We start from the raw sequence: 24,761 nt of genomic DNA, 5'->3' as shown, positions 1-24,761 counted from the left end.
AGTGGCCACAGGACTGGAAAACGTCAGTTTTCATTCCAATCCCAAAGAAAGTCAATGCCAAAGAATGCTCAAACTACCGCACAATTGCACTCATCTCACACGCTACTAAAGTAATGCTCAAAATTCTCCAAGCCAGGTTTCAGCAGTACGTGAACTGTGAACTTCCAGATGTTCAAGCTGGTTTTAGAAAAGGCAGAGGAACCAGAGATCAAATTGCCAACATCCTCTGGATCATCGAAAAGGCAAGAGAGTTCCAGAAAAACATCTATTTCTGCTTTATTGACTGTGCCAAAGCCTTTGACCGTGAGGATCATGATAAACTGTGGAAAATTCTTCAAGAGATGGGAAACCAGACCACCTGACCTGCCTCTTGAAAAATTTGTATGCAAGTCAGGAAGCAACAGTTAGAACTGGACATGGAACATCAGACTCGTTCCAGATAGGAAAAGGAATACATCAAGGCTGTATATTGTCACCCTCCTTATTTAACTTATATGTAAGTACATCATGAGAAGTGCTGGGCTGGAAGAAGCACAAGCTGGAATCAAGATCACTGGGAGAAGTATCAATAACCTCAGATATGCAGATGACACCACCCTTATGGCAGAAAGTGAAGAGGAACTAAAAAGCCTCTTGATGAAAGTGAAAGAGGAGAGTGAAAAAGTTGGCTTAAAGCTCAGGAATCAGAAAATGAAGATCATGGCATCTGGTCCCATCACTTCATGGGAAATAGATGGGGAAATAGTGGAAACAGTGTCAGACTTCACTTTTTTGGGCTCCCAAATCACTGCAGATGGTGACTGCAGCCATGAAATGAAAAGACGCTTACTCCTTGGAAGAAAAGTTATGACCAACCTAGATAGCATATTGAAAAGCAGAGACATTACTTTGCCAACAAAGGTCCGTCTAGTCAAGGATATGGTTTTTCCAGTGGTCATGTATGGATGTGAGAGTTGGACTGTGAAGAAAGCTGAGGGCCGAAGAATTGATGCTTTTGAACTGTGGTACTGGAGAAGACTCTTGAGAGTCCCTTGGACTGCAAGAAGATCCAGCCAGTCCATTCTGAAGGAGATCAGCCCTGGGATTTCTTTGGAAGGAATGATGTTAAAGCTGAAACTCCAGTACTGTGGCCACCTCATGAGAAGAGTTGACTCATTGGAAAAGAGTCTGATGCTGGGAGGGACTGGGGGCAGGAGGAGAAGGGGACAACAGAGGATGAGATGGCTGGATGGCATCACTGACTCGATGGACATGAGTCTGAGTGAACTCCAGGAGTTGGTGATGGACAGGGAGGTGTGGCGTGCTGCGATTCATGGGGTCGCAAAGAGTAAGACACGACTGAGCAACTGAACTGAACTGAACTGATACAAAAGCTTTTCTACTACACTTGATAAAGACTTGAGAAAGAACACCCAAAAAAAAAAAAAAAAAAAAACCAGAAGAGGTGGAGAAATTGGAAAACATAAACTAAATGAAATGGGAGCACTGAATATGAAATAGAAAAAGTGAAACAAACTAGATAAAAGTTAAAAAGACATCGCTGTACCAACAAAGGTCCATATAGAGCTATGGTTTTTCCATTAGTCATGTATAGATGTGAGAACTGGACAATAAAAAAGGTTTTTCCAGTAGTCACGTATAGAAAAGGCTGAGCACTGAAGAATTGAATTTGTACTGTGGTCCTGGTGAAGACTCTTCAGAGTCCATTGGACTGCATGGAGATCAAACCAATCAATCCTAAAATAAATCAACCCTGAATATTCATTGGAAGGACTTGATGCTGAAGTGCCAGTGCTGTGGCCACCTGATGTGAAGAGCTGACTCATTGGAAAAGACCCTGATGCTGGAAAAGATTGAAAGCAGGGGAAGGGGACCACAGAGGATGAGATGGTTGGATGGCATCACTGACTCAATGGACATGAGTTTGATCAAGCACCAGGAGATGGTGAAGGACAGGGAAGCCTGGCACGCTGTAGTTCATGGGATCACAAAGAGTTGGACACAACTGCGGAACTGATCATCAACAACAAAAGTTATAGCCCAGTTGTTTTTAAACATCGCTGCTCATTAGAAATATATCTGTAGCTCTGGAGGGGAAAAAAGCATACCTGTACATTTGTATTTTTCAAAAAATTCCAAGATAGTGGACTTCCTTGGTGGTCCAGTGCCCAAGACTCTGTGCTTCCGATGCAGGGGGCCTGGGTTCAATCCCTGGTCAGGGAATTAGATCCCACATGCCACAACTCAGAGTTCCCATGCCACAACTAAAGATCTTCCTTTGCTGCAAGAGAAGATTGAAGATCTACATGCTGCAATTAAAACCTGGTGCAGCCAAATAAATAAATATTTTAAAAATCCAAGATAATTCTGATAAGCATCTGGATTTTCAAAAGTGTTTACAGGTTTTTGTATTAAATGGTAGTTTTGGTGATACAGAGTTCTATCATTTTTCTGTTGACCAATCATGATACAGTGGTATTAAGTGAGTAATAGTTACATAATCACAATAGTGAAAGATGTTTATCAGTTTTCACAATCAATATCCAGACAAAAAAATAAAACGTAATTACAATTGCAAACCATAATGGGAACATGATTAACCTAACGGTATGAAATAATTACATACAGTTTGGGGCATCAAGCAGAGTGATGTAGTAAGTGGAAATGCAAACACGCACATATTTTCTTCCATCCAGCCAGTCTGTTTTTTGGTTGGTGCATTTGATCCTGTTACCATTTTCTTAATTATTTGGGGTTTATTTTCTGTAGATCTTTGCCTTCTCTTGTGTTTCCTGTCTGGAGAAGTTCCTTTAGCATTTGTTGTAAAGCTGGTTTGATGGTGCTGAATTCTCTTTAACTTTTGCTTGTCTGGAAAGCTTTTGATTTCTCCATCAAATCTGAAAGGAAAGTCTTGCTGGATAGAGTTTCCTTGCTTATGGGTTCTTCCCTTTTATCACTTTAGATATACCATGGCATTTCCTTCTGGCTTGTAGAGTTTTTGTTGAGAAATCAGCTGATAGCCTGATGGGAGTTCTCTTGTATGTTATTTGTTGTTTTTCCCTTGTTGTTTTTAATGTTTATCTTTGTCTTTAATTTTTGTCAGTTTTGAGTATTGTGTGTCTCGGTGTATTCCTCCTTGGGTTTATCCTGTCTGGAACTCTCTGTGCTTCTTGAACTTGGATGACTATTTCTTTTCCCTATTAAGGAAGTTTTCATCTATTATTTCTTAATATTTTCTCAGATCCTGTCTCTGTCTCTTCTCCTTCTGATACCCTTCTAATGCAGATGTTGGTGTGTTTAATGTTGTCACAGAGATCTCCTTGGCTGTCCTCATTTCTTTTCATTCTTTTTTCTATATTCTGTTCTACAGCAGTAATTTCCACCATTGTGTCCTCTAGGTCATTATCTGTTCTCTGCCTCAGTTATTCTGCTATTGATTCCTTCTAGTGTATTATTCATCTCTGTTTGTTCTTTAGTTCTCCTAGGTCTTTGGTAAACATTTCTTGCATCTTCTCCATTGTCTTCCAGATATCCTGGATTAATTCTGAATTCTTTTTCTGGAAGGTTGCCTAGCTCCATTTCACTTAGTTGTTTTTCTCGGGTCTTATCTTGTCCCTTTATCTGGGACATAGCTTTCTGTTTTTTCATCTTGTTTAACTTTCTATAATGTGGTTTTTGTTTTAGCTGCTGTAGGACTGTAGTTCTTGCTTCTTCTGTCTGCCCTCTGATGGAGGAGGCTAAGAGGCTTATGTAAACTTCCTGATGTAAGGGATTGGTGGTGGGAAAAACTGGGTTTTGCTCTGGTGGGCAAGGCCTTGGTCAGTAAAGCTTTAGTCAGATTATCTGCTGATGGGTGGGGTTGTGCTTCCTCTTTGGTAGTTGTTGGGCCAGAGGTGACCCAACCCTGGGTTCCACAGGCTGTATGGTAAGGTTAATGGTGACCTCTAAAGGGGCTTATGCCAAAGGGGACCTTCCTGGACTGCTGCAGCCAGTGCCCCTGTACCTTTGGTGAGCCGCTGCTGACCCATCCCTCCATAGGAGACCCTCCAACACTAGCAGGTAGGTTTTGGTTCAGTCTCCTGTGAGGTCACTGCTCCTTCCCTCTAGGTCTTGGTATGTGCAAGACTTTGCTCGTGCCCTCCAAGACTGGAGGACTGTTTCCCCCGGTCCTGTGAAAGTCCTTTCATCAGATCTTGCTGGCCTTCAAGGCCAGATTCCCTGGAGATTCCCAGACCCTTTGTCAGAGCTCCAGGCTGGGAAGCCTGATGTGGGGTTCAGCACCTTCACAGCAGCGGGAGGTTCAGCAGTGGGTACTTCACAGCAGTACTTCTTTTGGTACTGTTATTCTGCAGTTGTGGGTCATGCACCTGACAGGTATGGGATTTGATTTTATTGTGATTGCGCCACTCCTTCTCACTGCAGCTTCTTTGTCTTTGGATGTGGCTTATCTTTTTTGGTGCATCCCTGTGTCCTGTCGATTATTCAACAGGTAGTTGCAATTTTGGTGCTGTCATAGGAGGAGATGAGCATGCTTCCTTCACCATCTTGAAGTGAAAGTCCTAAACTCTTTACTTTTAAAGTACTTCTACAGGGACTTCCCTGGTGGTCCAGTGGTTAAGACTCTGTTTCCACTGAAGAGAACACAGGTTTGATTCTTGGTTGGGGAACTGAGACCCTGTATGCTGTGTGGTGCAACCAAAAGAAAAAAAAAATAGTAATAATAAGGTAGTTTATAATTGATAGAACTTTGTTCTGTTTAGTTTCATGTGCTTATTGCTAATGTATTTATATTCTGTTTTCCATTTCACGGTACATCTTTTTTTTCAGGGGGGAAGCAATGTAGAACAGATTTTCGAACCTATGAGTAAATAAAAATTGTGTGTGTTTGTTATTAAAAAAAGAAATTTCATAGAACACTCAATGACATAAAGCAAGATCCTCTATGACCCACCTCCTAGAGTAACGGAAATAAAAACAAAAGTAAACAAGTGGGACCTAATTAAACTTAAAAGCTTTTGCAAAGCAAAGGAAACTATAAGTAAGGTGAAAAGACAACCCTCACAATGGGAGAAAATAATAGCAAGTGAAACAACTGACAAAGGATAATTTCCAAAATATACAAGCAGCTCATACAGAAAAACAAACAACCCAATCAAAAAGTGGGGAAAAGACTTAAAAAGACATTTCTCCAGAGAAGACATACAGATGGCTAACAAACACATGAAAAGATGCTCAACATCACTCATTATTGGAGAAATGCAAATCAGAACTACAATGAGATATCATCTCACACTAGTCACAATGGCCATCATCAAAAAGTCTACAAACAATAAATGCTGGAGAGGGTGTGGAGAAGAGGGAAGACTCTTGCACTGTTGGTGGGAATGTAAATTGATACAGCCACTATGGAAGACTGTATGGAGACTCCTTAAAAAACTAGGAATAAAACTACCATATGACCGAGCAGTCCCACTCCTAGGCATAGACCCTGAGGAAACCAAAATTGAAAAAGACAAATGTGTCCCATTGTTCACTGCAGCACTATTTACAATAGCTAGAACATGGAAGCAACATAGATGTCCATCGACAGATGACTGGATAAAGATGTTGAGGTACATATACATAATGGAATATTACTCAGCCATAAAAAGGAATGCATTTGAGTCAGTTCTGATGAGGTGGATGAACCTAGAACCTATTAAACAGAGTGAAGTGAGTCAGAATGAAAAGGATAAATATTGTATTCTGACGCATTTATACAGAATCTGAAAGAAGGGTACTGAAGAATTTAATTTACAGGGCTGCAATGGAGAAACAGATAGAAAACAGACTTATGGACATGGGGAGAGGGGAGGAGAGGGTGAGATGTATGGAAAGAGTAACATGGAAACTTACATTGCCATATGTAAAATAGATAGCCAATGGGAATTTGCTCTATGGCTCAGGAAACTCAAACAGAAGTTTTGTATCAATCTAGAGGGGTAGGATGGGGCGGGAAATGGGAGGGAGGTTCGAAAAGGAGGGGAAATACGTTTACCTATGCCTGATTCATGTTGAGGTTTGACAGAAAACAAAAAAATTCTGTAAAGCAATTATCCTTCAATAAAAAAATTTTTTAAATATATTTTAAAAAGTAAAAGAAAAAAAAAGAAATTTCAGATAGCATAGAATCCAAAATAAACATCTCTTGCCTTGACTTTTTTCATACTGCTATTTGGAAATATAACCACTGTTACCCAGTTGTAATTTAACTATTTATCGCTAGTGCTTAATTTTTATTAATGAGTTATTCTGTATATGCAGGGTATTTTGCAGTCATTTCATTTGAGATGCAGTTTGTTCACATGTACATATAAATTGACAGTATGTGCTTTTCTTTTTCTTTAGAATCCCAAACTTCTGAACAGGAACTCTTTTTAGACACCAAGATATTTGAAAAAGGTTTGTAATTGTAAATACATTATGAAACTTAGAAATATTGTATCTTTGTTAGTGATACAAACCCATGAAGTATTAGCAACCTTGGATTTAATATTTATAATTTAAGCTGTTTGTAAGGGGCATCAGAGAACTGTGAATTTGTGGTAATTTATAAAGAGACTGATAAAAGGTACCTCAGATACTGGTTTTAGAGATTAATTGAACTTATGTACTAAAGTGTATACCAAGAATATAAATCCGTTTCTGTGATCCTGGTGAATAAGTTGCTTCATTCTTAAGGGTAACTACAGAATTGTCCAGCAACTATACCTGACTTTTTGTTATTTAGGATTTCAGGGAGATGTATGAACATGTCAGGAGTCTTATTTCATTTTGAAGGCTTGTTTGTTTTTTATTATTTCAGACCAAGGAAGTACTTACAGTGGTGATCTTGAATCAGAGGCAGTATCTACTCCACATAGCTGGGAGGAAGAATTAAATCATTATGCCTTAAAGTCAAATACTGTGCAAGAGGCTGATTTAGAAGTGAAGCAGTTCTCAAAAGGGGAAACTGAACAGGATCTGGAAGCAGATTTCCCCTCAGGTTTGTTCAGTGTAACCTGACTGCTGAAAGTCCTTTTTTAGAAGATAGGTACAACTCTGAATCGACATTTTGAAGCAGTTATGATGCGTGATTACTATCTAAAGGCACAGATGGTCCCTGACTTCAAAGGTATTGATTCATACCATCTTCTTCTTTACAAAAGTTTGGTTTGTTTTTGTTGTTATTGTTAACTTTCCCACAGTAATCATATAGGGGATCTTCTTGATTGTTAATAAAGTTTTTATTCATGCTGTATCTCCTCTGTTTCCTCAAGTATATAAGTAAAATCTGTATTTTATCAAAACAAAATAATATAGTGATGATTACCTGATATTTCCTCCTCCAGTCTGAGACTTTATTTAACTGTGAGTTTTTTATCTCACATTATGCTTTCTCCTGGTTGTCACAGAATCCTTTGACCCATTAAACAAGGGACAGGGAATCCAGGTACGTTCCCGAACGAGAAGACGACACAGAGACGGCTTCCCCCAGCCCAGACGAAGAGTAAGCAGTAGTTTAATTTTTCTAGCATTTTGTTTTGTTTATTATTTCCCAATCTTGAATTTTCATGTTTTTGCTTTTTGAAGTAAAAAACCATATCTTTTATTTTACATTTCTTTAAGAGGGACTTTTTCCACAATTGAAGGATTTTTCTGTTTTGTTTTTTATAATCTTTGTTATAGACTTTCCTCTTTTTTTAAAGTCTCTAAATTTAGCTTTTAAATATAATAATGAGGTTTCCTATTTTATTTAGTACAGTTATAATAGTGAGGTACACAAAGACGTTTTCATGGTGACTGGGGTTTCTCATACTAAAATTTAAACAATAATAGCCTTTAAAAAAAAATCTCCATTGAGTTGTAATTACATTTAAAAATTCATAAATTTTAAGTGTACAGTGATGAACTTTGATAAATGTATACAGTACGTAACTACCTCCACAATCACAGTACTTCCCTTGTGAAAAAATTTGCCTTGTTACCATTTCCAGTCAGTCTTCATCTCCAGCTCCTGACAGCCACTGACTGACCTGCTTTGTGGACGGGTGTAAAATGGTACTGCTTTACCTTTTCTAAAATTCATATAAATGCAATCATATAATTTGTACTCTTCTGTATCTGGGTTCTTTCAGTTAGCATAATGTTTTTGAGAGTTATCCATATTGTTTCATGTATCACTAGTTCATTCCTTTTTATTTCTGAGTATTTCATTTTATGGATGAACTACTGTTTATATAATTGTTTAATAGCTCCTGGAAATTTGGGTTATTTCCGATTTGGGTGTTTTTAAATAAAGCTGCTGTGAACATTCTAATATAAACATCTTTGTGAAGAATATATGTTTTTCATTTGGGGAAAAATATCCAGGGATGGAATTGTGGGGTCTGTTGGTGTATTTTTAACTTTGTAAGAAAGCTGACAAAGTGTGTTCCAAAGTACATGTACCATCTTGAATTCCCACCAGCAGTCTGGGAATTCTATCTGCTCCATGACTTTACTAACAATTATCAATTGTTATTGATAATAACAATTATTATCAGTTGTTATCAGTTATTATCAATTGTTATGAATTATAATCAATTATTATCACCTGGTATTATCAATTTTTAATTTTAGTTATTCTAGTAAATGTGTAGTGATATTAACTTATAGCTTTAATTTGTATTTTCCTCATGACTAATGTGTGGGCATCTTTGAAATGTATATTGCTGTTGGTGTATTTTTGATAAAGTGTGTGTTCAAAACTATTGAGCATTTGGTGGGGGTTAGGTGTCTTATGGCAGAGAAGGCAATGGCACCCCACTCCAGTACTCTTGCCTGGAAAATCCCATGGTAGGCTGCAGTCCATGGGGTCGCTAGGAGTCGGACACGACTGAGCGACTTCACTTTCACTTTTCACTTTCATGCATTGGAGAAGGAAATGGCAACCCACTCCAGTGTTCTTGCCAGGAGAATCCCAGGGACAGGGAAGCCTGGTGGACTGCCATCTATGGGGTCGCACAGAGTTGGCCACGACTGAAGCGACTCAGCAGCAGCAGCAGCAGCAGGTGTCTTATGGAGTTGTGTTTTTTTTTTTTTATGGATATAATTCTTGTATCAAATATGATTTGCTCCTATTCTGTGACTTTTTCGTTTCTTAACAGTGAAAAACAACTTTTTCCCCCATTTCCATGGTTCATTTTATTTTTCTTCCAGTTTTACTAAAACATATTCGACATCCAGCACTGTATAAGTTTAAGGTATATAGCATAATGATTTGACTGACTTACATTTCATGAAATGAATACAACAATAAGATGGTAAACACACATCATTTCATATAGATAAAGAATTAAATACTTTTTTTAAAAAAGTTTTTTCCTTATTATGAGAATTCTTAGGGTTTACTCCTAGCAACTTTCATATGTAATATAGAGAAGTGTTCATTATATGTATCATGATGCACATTATATCCGTAGTACTTCCTTACCTAAAATTGGAAATTTGTGCCTTTTGACTGCCTTCATCCAATTCCTCCTGCCTCTCCCTTGTGCCTCTGGTAACCACAAATCTGATCTCTTTTTCTAAGAATTTGTTTGGTTTTGAAATATAATAGACCCATAACATTATGTTCTTGGAGTACAACGTAGTGATTGGACATTTCTACATATTTCAAAATGTTCACTAGGGTAAGTCTAGTTACAGTATGTCAACATACAAAGATATTACATAATTATTGTGTGACTGTATTCCCCACACTGTACATTTCATAACATGACCATGACTCATTTGCTTTGTGACTGAAGTTTGTACTTCTTAATCTCCCTCACCTGTGTCTCTCATCTCTCCATCACCCTCCCCTCTGATAACCCCATGTTTATTCTCTGTATGTTTGATTCTGTTTCTGTTTTATTGTATTTGTTCATTTGTCCTATTTTTTAGATTGCAGATATAAGTGAAATAATATAGTATTAACATTCTATCCAGTTTTTTTCTCTTACCTTAATATTCTCTAGGTCCATTTGTGCTGTCCCAAATGGCAAGATTTCATTCTTTTTTTGTAATTGATTAATAATTCCATTGCATGTAACTCTGTGTGTGTGTGTGTGTGTGTGTGTGTGTGTGTGTGTGTATACACACCACATCTTCTTTATCTATTCATGTAGGACACTTGGCTGTTTCCATATTTTGGCTGTTGTTGGTAATGTTGCAGTGGATATAGGGGTGCATATATATCTTTTTGAACTTGTGTTTTTGTTTTCTTTGGGTAGAAAATACTGAGAAGTGGAATTTCTGGATCATATGATAGTCCTATTAATATTTTTAATTTTAGAGAAAGCTCCATGCTACTTTCCTCAATGGTGGTACCAATTTACATTCCCATCAAGAGTGCACAAGGGTTCCTCTTTTTACACATCTTCATCAACACTTGTTCTTTATTGTCCCTTTCATGACAGTCATTCTGAAAGGTGTGAAGTGGTATCTCGCATTGGTTTTGACTTGTATTTTCCTGATAATTAGTGATGTGGAGGATCTTTCCAAATGTCTGTTGGCAGTCTGTTTGGAAAAGAGTCTTTTCAGCTCCCGTGCCCATTTTTTAATTGCATTTTTTTTCTTTTTATGAGTTCTCTAAGTTCTTTTTATATTTTGTATTTTAACTCCTTTCCAGATAGGTACTTGGCAAGTATCCTCTCCTGTTCAGTAGGGTGCCTTTTCATTTTGTTGAGTTTCCTTTGATATGCAAAATCTTTTTTATTTGATGACGCCCCACTTGTTTATTTATTTTTGTTTTGTTTTACTTTGCTTTTGCTTATTTTGTCTGTACTTGAGGAGACAGATCTAGAAAAATATTACTAAAACCGATCCTAGAATTTCCTGCCTGTGTTTTCTTCTAGGAGTTTCATGGTTTCAGGTCTTACATCTTTAATCCATTTTGAGTTTAATTTTGTATATGGTGTGAGAAAGTAATTCAGTTTCATTTTTTTCCATGCAGCTCTCCAGTTTTCCTAATACCTTTTACAGAAGGATCAGTCTTTTCTCCATTATATTTTCTTGCCTCTTTTGTCATAGATTAATTGACCATTTGTTTTAGTTCTGTGGAACATGCCATTGGTATTTTGAATTGTTTGCATTGAATCTGTCGTTTGCTGTGGGTAGTATCATTATTTTTACAATATTCTAATTCATGAGGATGATATATTTTTCCATTTATTTGTTTAACCTTCAGTTTCCTTCATCATCTTACAGTTTTCTGAGTCAGGTCTTTTGCCTTCTTTATTAGATTTATTCCTAGATATTTTATGCTTTTTGATGCAGTTGTCAGTGGGATTGTTTTCAAAATTTCCCTGACAGTTTGTTGTTAGTGTATAGAAATGCAGTAGATTTTATATCAGGCAACTTTACTGAGTTCATTGGTGACTTCTCATAGCTTTTTGGTGGTGTGTTTAGGATTTTCTATGTACAGTGTTGTGTTATCTGCAAGCACTGACAGCTTTTCTTCTTCCTTTCCAATTTGGATTATTCTGTTTAGATTATCTTAATTTCTCCCAACAGTATTTTGTATGTTTCGTTGTACAAGTCTTACACTTTGTTAAATTATATCTAGTAAATATTTTAATATATTTTTGATCCTGTTGTGGGTAGCATTGTTTTTAAATTTCCTTGTCTAGTGTTCTTCACTCACATATAGAAATAGAGATGGTTTTGTATATTGACTTTATATGTGGCAGTTTTGCTCAACTAAAATCTGTGGGATTTTCTGCCTACACAGTTGTATTATCTGTGAAGTAAGAAAGTTTAAAATTTTTTCCTTTATAATCTCAGGGTATTTTCTTCTTTTTTTAAAAAAAATTATTATTTGTTATTTTACTTTTTTTTTTGACCATGCCATGTGGCATGTTGGATCATAGTTCCCCAAACAGGGATTGAGTCTATACCACCTGCAGTGGAAGCAAGAGTCTTAACCATTGGACCACCAGGAAGCCCCTCTTTCTTTTTTTGATTTATTGCATTAACTGGGATCAATGTTTAATATGAGTGCAGACTTGCATGACTCTTCCCAATTTTAACGAGTTCAGCCTTGCAATGTTAAATACAATGTTAGCTGTATACTTCCTGTTGTTGTTGTTCAGTTGCTCAGTCATGTCTGATTCATTTCAACTTTATGGACTGCAGCACACCAGGCTTCCCTGTCCTTCACCATCAGAGCTTGCTCAAACTCATGTCCATTGAGTTGGTGATGCCATCCAACCATCTCATCCTCTGTTGTTCGCTTCTCCTGCTGCCTTCAGTCTTTCCCAGCATCAGTTTTTTTAAATGAGTCAGCTCTTCACATCAGATGGCCAGAGTAACTAGAGCTTCAGCATCAGTCCTTCCAGTGAATATTCACTGGATTGATTTCCTTTAGGGTTGATTTCCTTTAGGATTGATTGGTTTACTCTCCTTGCTGTTCAAAGAACTCTCAAGAGTCTTATCCAGCACCACAGTTTGAAGGCATCAGTTCTTTGGCACTCAGCCATTTTTATTGCCCAGCTCTCACATCCATACATGACCACTAAAAAAATCACAGCTTTGACTAGACGGACCTTTGTAGGCAAAGTAATGTCTCTGCTTTTTAATATGCTATCTAGGTGATCATAGCTTTTCTCCCAAGGAGCAAACATCTTTTAATTTCATGGCTGCAGTCACCGTCCACGGTGATTTTGGTGCCCAAGAAAATAAAGTCTGTCACTGTTTCCTTTGTTTCCCCATCTGTTTACCATGAAGTGATGGGACCAGATACCACGATCTTAGTTTTTGAATGTTGAGATTTAAGCCAGCTTTTTCACTCTCCTCTTTCACCTTTATCAAGAGGCTCTTTAATTCCTCTTTGCCTTCTGCCATAAGGGGGGTGTCATCTGCATATCTGAAATTATTGATATTTCTCTCCACAAGCTTGATTGTAGCTTGCGCTTCATCCAGGCCAGCATTCTGCATATAAGTTGAATAAGCAGGGTGACAGTATACAGCTTTGACATGCTCCTTTCCCAGTTTGGAACCAGTCCATTGTTCTATGTCTGGTTCACTGTTGCTTCTTGACCTCCATACAGGTTTCTTGTAGATGACAGTCTTTCTCATAGATGAAATCTATCAAGCTCAGGAAGTTTTCTTCTGATTTACTCAGCTTTTGTGATTGTGTTTTGAACTTTATCAGGTGATCTCTTGAGATGATCATCTGATTTTTCTTTTGTAAGTCTTTTTAAATGGTGAAATACATTGATTTTTTTCAGTGATAAACAACTTTGCATTTATAGGATGAACACTACTCTCTTTTGATGTTTTTATATTTATGTATATTGCTGAATTGAGTTTGCTGGTATAAGTTTTTAAGTATGTCAGTTTAAAAAATCTATTGATGTGTCAGTCAGTCATTTCAGTCGCTCAGTCGTGTCCAGCTCTTTGCGACCCTGTGAATCGCAGCACACCAGGCCTCCCTGTCCAGCACCAACTTCCAGAGTTTACCCAAACTCATGTTCATCGAGTCAGTGATGCCATCCAGCCATCTCATCCTCTGTCATCCCCTTCTCCTCCTGCCCCCAATCCCTCCCACCATCAGGGTCTTTTCCAATGAGTCAACTCTTCGCATGAGGTGGCCAAAGTACTGGAGTTTCAGCTTTAGCACAGTCCTTCCAGTGAATACCCAGGACTGATCTCCTTTAGAATGGACTGGTTGGATCTCCTTGCAGTCCAAGGGACTCTCAAGAGTCTTCTCCAACACCACAGTTCAAAAGCATCAATTCTTCGGTGCTCAGCTTTCTTCACAGTCCAACTCTCACATCCATACATAACCACAGCAAAAACCATAGCCTTGACTAGACGGACCTTTGTTGGCAAAGTAGTGTCTCTGCTTTTGAATATGCTATCTAGGTTGGTCATAACTTTCCTTCCAAGGAGTAAGTGTCTTTTAATTTCATGGCTGCAGTCACCATCTGCAGTGATTTTGGAGCCCAAAAAAATAAAGTCTGATACTGTTTTCATCGTTTCCCCATCTACTTCCCATGAAGTGATGGAACCAGATGCCATGATCTTCGTTTTCTGAACGTTGAGCTTTAAGCCAACTTTTTAACTCTCCTCTTTCACTTTCATCAAGAGGCTTTTTAGTTCCTCTTCACTTTCTGCCATAAGGGTGGTGTCATCTGCATATCTGAGGTTATTGGTATTTCTCCCGGAAATCTTGGTTCCAGCTTGTGCTTCTTCCAGCCCAGCGTTTCTCATGATGTACTCTGCGTAGAAGTTAAATAAGCAGGGTGATAATATACAGCCTTGATGTATTCCTTTTCCTATTTGGAACCAGTCTGTTGTTCCATGTCCAGTTCTAACTGTTGCTTGCTGACCTGCATACAGGTTTCTCAAGAGGCAGGTCAGGCGGTCTGGTGTTGATGTGTAGTTTTCTTGTAATGACTTTATCTGCCCTTGCTGGCAGGATAATAGTGATGTAAAGTGAGTTACTGTTCCTCTTCTGTTTTCTGAAATACAATTTATATAGTTACTTTTATTCTTGGGTAGACTTCAGCAGTGATGTCATCTGGGTCTGGAATTTTTTTGTGGGAAGGTTTTAAAATATAATTTGAATTCCTCTGGCTGTTTACATTATCTATGTCTTCAACAGCAAGCTTTGTTAGTTTGTATCTTTCAAGAAATTTGTTCAGTTTTTCTAAGCTGTCTAGTTTAATGTCATAATGATGTTCACAGTTTTCTTTTGTTACCCTTTATTTTGTCTGTGGAATCAGGTGTTGATAATTTGTGTCTTTTGTCTTATCTCTATAATCATTCTGGCTAGAGATTTATCCATTTTTTTAACCTTTTAAAATTACCAGCTTTTTTGTCTTACTAATCTTTTCCTCTGTTTTTTAATTTGTTTTTGCTCTTATTTTTTTTTTACTAATTTGAGTTTTAATGTAGTCTTTATTCTAGTTTCTTAACATAGGAGCTAGCTTATTGATTTCAGACTTTCTTCTCATATAAGCATTTTAATAGATATAAATATCCTTATAAGCACTGCTTAGCATTATTACATAAATTTTGATATGTTTTGTTTTCATTTTTACTTAAATTCAAAATATTCTCTAATTGCATTTTTGATTTCTTAACATGTGTTGGTTAATTCTTTTATGGATTTTTCTAATGTTATTCTCTTATTGTTTTATAGCTGAATTCCATTGTAGTTAGGGAGTTGATTGAGGGTTGTTTTATAGCCATCTGTTCATCTATTCCATTAAATAGACCTGAATGTAATAACTGTTACTCATACCTCATACCTCATTTTGTAATTCTAGTATCTGGAAAATAGTAAATAAATACTCAAATATTATTGATTATTACAGTATTATTTTCTACACTTCAGTTTTCTCTTTTTTTTCTCCTGTGGATAGGATTAGATAACTTCTAAAACTCTTTCTAGCTATAAGAACTCTGAATCTCAGGGATGTAATACTGAGTTCCATTTTCTGTAAATTTATGCCCATTCTATGTTTACGAACCATGATTCTTAAAGATCCAAAACTAAATTTATATTCTGTAAATTTTTGGAAATTCTTACAGGGACGGAAGAAGTCTATAGTATCTGTGGAGCCCAGGAGTCTTATTCAAGGAGCCTTTCAAGGGTGCTCAGTGTCTGGGATGACATTGAAATACATGTATGGGGTAAACGCCTGGAGGAACTGGGTTCAGTGGAAAAATGCCAAGGAAGAGCAGGGGGACCTGAAGTGTGGCGGTAAATATGTGGCGTGAATTTGTGTCTTGATTTAGGGGTGGGAGGAATACGGATTAATAAATCCATAAACCTACTCAAAGGGGATGAATGCTAGGTCAGAAATCCCATAAAACTTTGATTTTGGTTTGCTTAATTTTTTTTGGATCTTTATTTAAACTTCTCATTTACTTTTCTTTTCATGCAGGAGTTGAACATGCCTCATCTAGCCCGTGTTCTGACCCATTAGGAAGTACTCAAGAGCATGCACTCTCTCAAGAATCTTCAGAGCCAGGCTGTAAAGGTAAAATACTTATCTCCTTATGATCTGAATTGCTTGTAATATCATCGTTGATTTTAAATTTATAAATGGAAATTTAAAATTCTTTAAAATTTGAAGTTTATGTTTAAAAAGCGAAATTAATCTCCACTCTCAGTTTTAAAGAACTTGTTATTAAGGGAAGGTTATTATCTTCAGATCATGAGTTTCTTATACAAATATAAGAAATTTTGTGACTTTTTCTAACACTGTGCAAGTGACTCAAATCTCTCTTTTTTGAGTCCTGTATCTGTAGAATAACCCGTGTGGAGCCCAGTGTAACACTTCATTATTGTTGTTGTTAAGACAAGTACCTGGGAAAGCCTTGCTGTTTCTACAGTTTCTCTCATCAAGGAGCTGTATGTGATTGACCATGTTTGCAGGTTTCACATGTGGTGCCAAGAAATTTGGAACCCAATCAGCAGTTCAAATAGAGCAACACTGTGTTATTTTAGAACCCTAATCATTAGATTTCTTCTTTCCAGGATTTTGTTTTATGTTCTAAATTTTGTTTTCAGTTTGTGTTCTGCTTTTTAATTTTGTTTATATATCATTTGTATATTATTTTATGAAGTCTTTGTGGAATGAGATAGGGCAGAATGCATGAGTATGTAACTAAACTTTTCACCCATTTCCAACTGTACCTTCTCTCTGATACCTGGGTGACTGCATGTATTCTTGGCTTCACCTCAGTTTACCCTCATTGGAGCAGTTAGTTGCTGCTGTGGTCTGTGACTGACTTACTGAGTTCCCACAGATCAAGTGTAATCTCTCTGCTTCAGAGTGATGTAAAAATGCTCAACGTCATGGGGGTTTACTAGGCCTTTCAGTTTGCACTTTGAGCCACAACATTTTTGAGAAAGAAGGAGGAGGGGTAGTGAGAATGGAGAAGTAATATGGTGTTAGACTGCCAGGCCCAAGTAGTAGCCACACAGGATGCCTACTCATTTCTACTGCTCACTCTTCCAGATAAATACTTACTGTATTTATCTGCCATGTATCAGGCATGGTGGTACGTATTCAGGTAAAAAGGTCAAACATGGTCCTTGCCCTCATGAATGACCTGTTTAAATTTGCACTCAGGGAAGCTTGAGTGTGCCATTGGAAACATGTAGTCTTTTCTACATGCAGAAAAGCAGGAACTGGAAAGGGTGTTTTAACTCATCCCACAGTGTGGACCAGTCTGTTACCGTAAGATCTCTAAAAATCAAATTAGATAACGCTCCTGCCTAAAACTAATTCAGGTCATATGTGCGTGTGCTCATTTGCTCTATGTCCAACTCTTTGTAACACTGTGGACTATAGGCCACCAGTCTCCTCTGTCCGTGGAATTTTCCTGGCAAGAATACTGGAGTGAGTTGCCATTTCCTCCTCCAGAGATCTTCCTGACCCAGGAAATAAACCCACGTCTCCTGTGTCTATTGCTTTGATGGGAGGATCCTTTACCCCTGAGACACCTGGGAAGCAATTCAATTCTTAGTTGTCTTCAAAATCTTAATATATATATATGAGGCTTACCGTGATCTGCCCTCTTTACTTTTCTCCTATATTCCTAAGTCCCCAAACCCTTTCACTTTTGTGGCTGAGCACACACTGTATTTTCCAGCATTTTCAAAAGCATGAAGTTGTTAATATGTAATCTGAAATGTACTTTATTCAAATAAATACGACTTAAAGTTAAATAGCATTCCTTTTACAGATATCTTCCGAGCCTTTAATATATTAAAACATACTGTGAATTCTTCATAGGCAGATATAATATACTGCTGTTTTCCAAATTTATCAGATCTTAGAAACCCAGTTTTATTGAGCTTTCGCAGGGTTAGTATTTTGTGGAATATACTTTGGGAAATCTTTTTATATCCTCAAGTTGAAATTCTTAATCTACGTGTTTAATTCTTCTCCACCTTTCACATCTTCTGGAATCTAACATGACTCTTCACTATTAGATGGCCTTTATTTGTTTTCATAGAATTTTACTTAAATAAGACATTTTATTTAAATGTTACATCAAATGTGCTGAATTATCTTTATTTCTTTAAAAAAGCCTTGAGATGAGTATCTGTCTTTAATCCATGTATTCACTAGTGTATACCACTATACCTGGGGCAGTGTAGTCAGTGTTTATTTAGTGAATTGAGTAATGTTATTATTTTTCTTATAAGTTAGTATTTCAGATGTTTTCTACCTTTCCACAGTCCGCTCTATCAAGCTGAAGGAAGATATTCTGTCCTGCACTTTTGCTGAGTTGAGTTTAGGCTTATGCCAGTTTATTCAAGAAGTGCGGAGACCAAATGGTGAAAAATATGATCCAGACAGTATCTTATACTTGTGCCTTGGAATTCAGCAGGTATGAAATCAGTTATGTAAACTATTGCATTTTTAATAATTCTGGTAGAACTTGTAAATTAAGCTGAGAAAGTATTGTATGTATTGTCTGTTTGGTATTGCTCCTATACTCTCTTCTTAATGAACCACTGATCCTGATTTAAAAGTCTGAGTCACGTAAAGCTTTTATAAGTTTAATTGAGACTGTTAGAGTAATAGAAATTGAAGTTGGTTCATTTTATTGCTAAATGGACAAAAAAGGCCTAATAGCAATTCACAAAAGAAGTGAGATAGGTGACTCTGTGTATATATGTATGAATTTACATGAATTTCGTAGTCTCATTTAAACTTTAAATTCACATTAGAATAGATATGTCAATATTTATCTATCACATTAGCAAAAATCAAAAAATTATAATACTCATTGTTGATATGAGTTCTGTGAGATGGAGGTTCACCTTCATGCTGCTGCTGCTGCTAAGTCACTTCAGTCATGTCCAACTCTGTGCGACCCCATAGACGGCAGCTTACCAGGCTCCCCCGTCCCTGGGATTGTCCAGGCAAGAACACGGAGTGGGTTGCCATTTCCTTCTCCAATGCATGAAAGTGAAAAGAGAAAGTGAAGTCGCTTAGTCGTGTCCGACTCTTCGCAACCCCATAGACTGCAGCCTACCAGGCTCCTCTGTCCATGGGATTTTCCAGGCAAGAGTACTGGAGTAGGGTGCCATTGCCTTCTCCAAAATACATTATTAATTTATCTTGAAAGTGAAAGTGAAGTCGCTCAGTCGTGTCCGACTCTTAGCGACCCTGTGGATTTCGGCCCACCAGTCTCCTCCATCCATGGGATTTTCCAGGCAAGAGTGCTGGAGTGGGGTGCCATTGCCTTCTCCTCACCTTCATAGTTGATGATAATTAGTACATAGTTTGTAAAAAGCAGTTTTGAGCGTATGGTTCAGGAATACTTTTGAATGTTCATATTATTTCACCAATGATTCATTTTTGGGGAATCTCTCAAAAGTCTGAAGTTCAGACATCATTGCCTAGAACTGGAGATCACCTCAGTGTCCACCAAAGTAAAGTATAGTATATTTATAAAGTTACATATTATGCCCCCAATAAAAATGGTTTACAAAGTGACTTCTGCTGCTGCTGCCGCTAAGTCGCTTTAGTCGTGTCCGACTTTGTGCGACCCCATAGATGGCAGCCCACCAGGCTCCCCCGTCCCTGGGATTCTCCAGGCAAGAACACTGGAGTGGGTTGCCATTTCCTTCTCCAGTGCATGAAAGTGAAAAGTGAAAGTGAAGTCGCTCAGTCTTGTCCGACCCTCAGTGACCCCATGGACTGCAGCCCACCAGGCTTCTCTGTCCACGGGATTTTCCAGGCAAGAGTACTGGAGTGGGGGTGCCATTGCCTTCTCCAAAGTGACTTCTAGTAACATAAAAATCTTAATACTAAAGCATTAATGAGCAAAGTAAGAGTGTATGTGTATCAGTATATTTTAACATGGTGGTTTATAAGCCATTCACATAAATAACATACTAAAATGAAATATATGAAAAGTATTTATAGTGGTTATTATCTTGGAGTGATGGGACTCTGAATGTAATTGATTATTTTTTCTCTATTTGCCAAATTTTATTCCCTTTGTATTTCAGGGGGTATTACTTAGTCATTTATTTGTTGTTAAAGTTTCATTTTTTAATTATAAAAGTAGTATGGGCTCAGTTAACTGTTAAAACAGTAAACGAAGGCATAATAAGAAAAGTTAATCTGTCCATTCCCACTCCCTGAGGTAATCAGTGTTTGCAGTATGATATGTGACCTGTATCTTCTTTTTTTGTAATTTTTATTGTAGTGTTGTTGACTTATCTCATTATCTTCTATGCAATATATGTTTATACATGTGTATAGATGTTTAACAGTTTTTTTTTGCTTAGTTTTTTCAAAATGGGGCCTATACTATACCCACTTTTTGTAGCTTACTATTCTCAATCTGTGTATCCCTTGAGATGAATATAAATCAAATTCCTTGCTTTAAAAAAGAAAGTCACATAATATTGCAGAATATGAACATAATATTTAGTCAGCCTTTCCTCTTTTATATATTCAGGAGTTTCTCCCTCCTCTTCTCTTACTCTTGCAAACCGTGCTTCAGTAAATATTTTGTTTGCAAACCTAATGAACTGGTGCTTTTATTTCTAGGTTAAAGCATATATTTTTCTAATTATAAGATATTTTCAGATTACTTTCCAGGATAATTATGGTAGCTTATGGTTTTACCAGCAGTGTGATGCCTGTTTCTTGAATCCTCTTTACCAGTCCTCTTTCTAATGTTTATTATTCTGATGGAATTTTTAAAAATGTTAACTTGTGGATCCAATATGTGTTTTTCCAATTTTGTGAAGTAAAATGTCTTTATGTTGGTCATTTGGATTTTTCCTCCTGATCTGTAGGGTCTCTTTTATATTAGGGATATTGATTCTAATATGAGATTAAATTTTTCTAGTGTATTTTTGTCTTTTGGTTTTTAGGTATGTTTTACTAAAGGTTTTCATTTTTATATAGTCCAGTATGGATATATTTCCCTTTGTAGTTCCTGTATTTTCCATGTTGCTTAGAATGGTCTTTGTACTTAAATATTTAAATTCTCTTCAATTTCTAAAATATTTGGAGTTTTTTAGATCGACATTGTTAATATATCTGAAATTCATTTTTATGCATGAAATAAGTATGTTGCTGATGAATAACATATCTGAAGTGTAGCTGGTTATGCAAGCAGCTACATGGAATCAAAATGGCACCTGTTACTTAATAAGTTTCCCTTATATTTTGATCCAGTTTCTAGGTGGTAAAATATATTTTTAAAAGTCACATATAAGAGGACTTCTATGGATTCTTTCAGCAAAATTTGAGAACCTTCTATGTGTGTCAACATGCATTTTGCTTGGGTAAAAATCGCAAAGATTCTGGACACACTTTGTTTGGAGTTTATAATATGAAGAATCTAAAGAACATTTCCTAATTTTATTAATACATATGTCAGGAAATAAGATGTTTTTAGTATTTATTAATAATCTAATGATATGAATATAATCAAAACATATGTACTCATTGCTAGGAATTTCAATAAAAAACGTTTGAGTACTTTACATGTAGACACTCTGCTATATGTATTCTATTTGTGAGGTGAATCATAAACCTGTTACGTTTTTTCCTAGTATATTTCTCGTTATTTGTTTATATTAATAAATGACTTTCTGTAACAATTCTATAGGTTAACAAATTCTCAGATGACTTATAGAAAGTAAGTAATTACAAACTTGTTAGCAATTTTGGCAAGAAATAAACTTTCGTTAACCTATAACTTATTCCTTATAGGGAATTTTAAAAGTTTACTTACGTTTACATCTCAAGTTTGTTTCCTTTTTTATTTTTTCCTCATTATAAACATATGGTTATGCTATAAAAGTTGGCATTATAAACATGGTTATGCTTAAAAGTTGGCTTAAAACTCACCATTCAGAAGACTAAGATCGTGGCATCCGGTCCCATCACTTCATGGAAGATAGACAGGGAAACAGTGAGAGTGAGTGATAGACTTCAGAGCACTGCAGATGGTGCCGCCACCATGAAGTTAAAAGACACTTGCTCCGTGGAAGAAAAGCTGTGACTACCTGGACAGCATTAAAAAGCAGCATATTACTTTGCCAACAAAGGTCCGTCTAGTCCAAGCTATGATTTTTCCAGTAGTCATGTATGGAGGTGAGAGTTGGACTATAAAGAAAGCTGAGCTCCAAAGAATTGATGCTTTTGAACTGTGGTTTTGGAGAAGACTCTTTTGAGAGTCCCTTGGACTGCAAGGAGATCCAACCAGTCCACCCTAAAGGAAATCAGTCCTGAATATTCATTGGAAGGACTGCTGCTGAAGCTGAAACTCCAGTACTTTGGCCTCCTGATGCAAAGTACTGACTTATTGGAAAAGACCCTGTTGCTGGAGGAGAAGGAGACAACAGAGGATGAGATGGTTGGATGGCATCACCAACTCGATGGACATGAGTTTGAGTAAGCTCCGGGAGTTAGTAATAGACCGGGAAGCCTGGCGTGCTGCAGTCCATGGGGTCACAAAGAGTCAGACATGACTGAGCAACTGAACTGAACTGAACTGGTGCTAATTGTAAAGAGTTTTGAAAATACATAAGCATGTAAAACAACAGCTTTAATATCAATGCCTTGACCACCATTGTTAACGTTCTCTAGGAGGGGTAATTGGCAAAAGAAACAGTCAAGTAACAGAAGAAAATCAAAAGATTGCTAATAGATAAAATGTATCAGGAATATTTAACAATCATTTACTTTGTATGCCATATTTTAATATAAGCCCATTTCATATATTAACTTACATAATTGTTAGTGTACACTTATGATGTATAAGAACTAATATCATTTTCTGCTGAAGAATCTGAGGCACAGTGAGTTAAATAACTTGCCTAAGGTCTTAAAGGTAGTAAGTGGCAGGGCCAAGGTGTGAAGTGAACGCAGGTAGCTCAGCTTTAGGGTCCGTGTTATGATTACTGTGTCGGGCTGCCTCTCTAATATAAAATAGTGGTCAGCTGTAATCAGCGAAAATTTTCACCTATCAGATGGATTAAAAAACTTGAAAGATTGAGAAGTTTGATAATACTAAGTATTAGTGAAGACACGTGCACTGTTGGAGGCCTTTTCAGAGGGCAAGTTGACAGTGACTATTTTAAAACTTGAAGTGCATATAGATTGTTCAGTCTAGCAAATCTATTGATCAGTATCTTTCCCACAAAGAAATTACTACAATTACCTAGAAAAACACATAATAGTGTTTTCATTGTAATGTTTTTAACAGCAAAAAACTAGAAACCACCTTAGTGTTCATGAAATGATTCAATTAAATATAGTACATCCATACTATTAAATATCAAACAGTAGTTTTAAAGGAATGAATTGATTCTGTAACTTCTATATGTTTTGACATGGAAAACTTTTGGAGACGTACATTTTGAAAAGTAACTTGAAAAATTGTATGTGTAGTATTTATAGTATGGTAAAATACATATAAAATTTACCATTTTAAAGTATATAATTCATTACATTCATGATGTTGTACAACCATCATCACTATCTTGTTCTAAAATTTTATTTCTCTAAAGGGAAACCTCTTACCCATTATGCTTTCACTTCTTACCTCCTCCATCTAGTCCTTGGCAACCATAAATCTGCTTTCTGTCTCTATGGGTTTGCCTATTCTAGATGTTTCATGTAAGTGGAAAGTTACAGTTTATGGACTTTGATGCCTTGGTTCTTTCACTTAACACGATGTTTTCAAAGATCATCCATTTTGTAATATGAATCAGTACTTTGTTCCCGTTTATGGTTGAATTATTCTGTTGTTGGAAAAGTGTTGATAGACATTTGAGTGCTGTCTATCTTTTGGCTGCTCTGAATAGTGAGTGCTGCTATGAGCATTCATATATGTTTTTGTTTGAACACCCATTTTGATGTCTTTTGGGTACTATATGCCTAGGAGTGGAATTCTAGAGTCAAATGGTAACTCTTTAGCTTGTTGAGGAACCACCAAACCATTTTCCAAGATGACTGCACCATTTTACATCCCCAGCAGCAACTTCTGAGTATTACATTATCTCCATATACTTGTAAACCCTTGTTAATATCCTTAAGAAAAAAATAGCCATCTGATGGGTGTGAGGTGGTATTCTATTGTGATTTTGATTTTCTTTTCCCTAATGACTAATGACACTGAGCATTTTTTCATGTACGAAGCCATTTGTATAGTCTCTTCAGGGAAAATGTCCAAATCTTTTGCCTGTTTTAAAACTGAGTAGTTTGCTTGTTATTGAGTTGTAGAATCTCTTTTTATAGTCTGGATAGTAAACTTCTATTTGATTTGTGGTTCAAATATTTTTTTTCCAGTTCTCTGGGTTTTCTTTTCAGTTTCATATACTTTCTTGTACTTTCATTTTTAATTTTGATAAAGTTCAGTTCATTTTTTCTGTTGTGGCTTGTTCTTTTGGTGATATATCTAAAGAATCCATTGGGAAGTTCAAGTTCATTAAGATTTGCTTGTGTTTTCTTCTAAAAGTTTTATGGTCTTAGCTCTTATGTTTAAGTCAGTGGACCAGTGTTTAGATCCTCTGTTTTGAATGATTATTCTATCAGGTGAGCCACCAGGACTTCCCTGGTGGCTCAGATGGTAAAGAATCTGCCTGCAGTGCAGGAGATCTGGGTTCAATCCCTGAGTCGGGAAGATACCCTGGAGAAGAAAATGGCAATCCGTTCCAGTATTCTTACCTGGGAAATTCCATGACAGAGGAGCCTGGCAGGCTACAGTCCATG

The 24,761-nt window shown here is 36.8% G+C and overlaps 1 protein-coding gene across 8 annotated transcripts in view; it reads left to right on the top strand.

Moving 5' to 3' along the window:
- The window catches only part of ZMYM4 (zinc finger MYM-type containing 4), a 164,758-nt gene that overhangs the window by 120,512 nt on the left and 19,485 nt on the right, over positions 1-24,761 (top strand). For all 8 annotated transcript variants that reach the window (XM_019957871.2, XM_070786858.1, XM_070786857.1 and 5 more), the window contains 6 exons: positions 6,388-6,441; positions 6,845-7,024; positions 7,434-7,528; positions 15,583-15,754; positions 15,939-16,034; positions 18,248-18,399. In XM_019957871.2, the coding sequence (XP_019813430.2) occupies positions 6,388-6,441; positions 6,845-7,024; positions 7,434-7,528; positions 15,583-15,754; positions 15,939-16,034; positions 18,248-18,399 (749 nt within the window). The remainder of the gene's footprint in view (positions 1-6,387; positions 6,442-6,844; positions 7,025-7,433; positions 7,529-15,582; positions 15,755-15,938; positions 16,035-18,247; positions 18,400-24,761) is intronic.

The sequence above is a fragment of the Bos indicus genome, chromosome 3 (genome assembly GCF_029378745.1).
Source record: "Bos indicus isolate NIAB-ARS_2022 breed Sahiwal x Tharparkar chromosome 3, NIAB-ARS_B.indTharparkar_mat_pri_1.0, whole genome shotgun sequence".
Lineage (NCBI taxonomy): Eukaryota > Metazoa > Chordata > Mammalia > Artiodactyla > Bovidae > Bos > Bos indicus.
The sequence above is the reverse complement of the archived record's forward strand: the minus strand, read 5'-3'. Positions and strand labels throughout refer to the sequence as shown.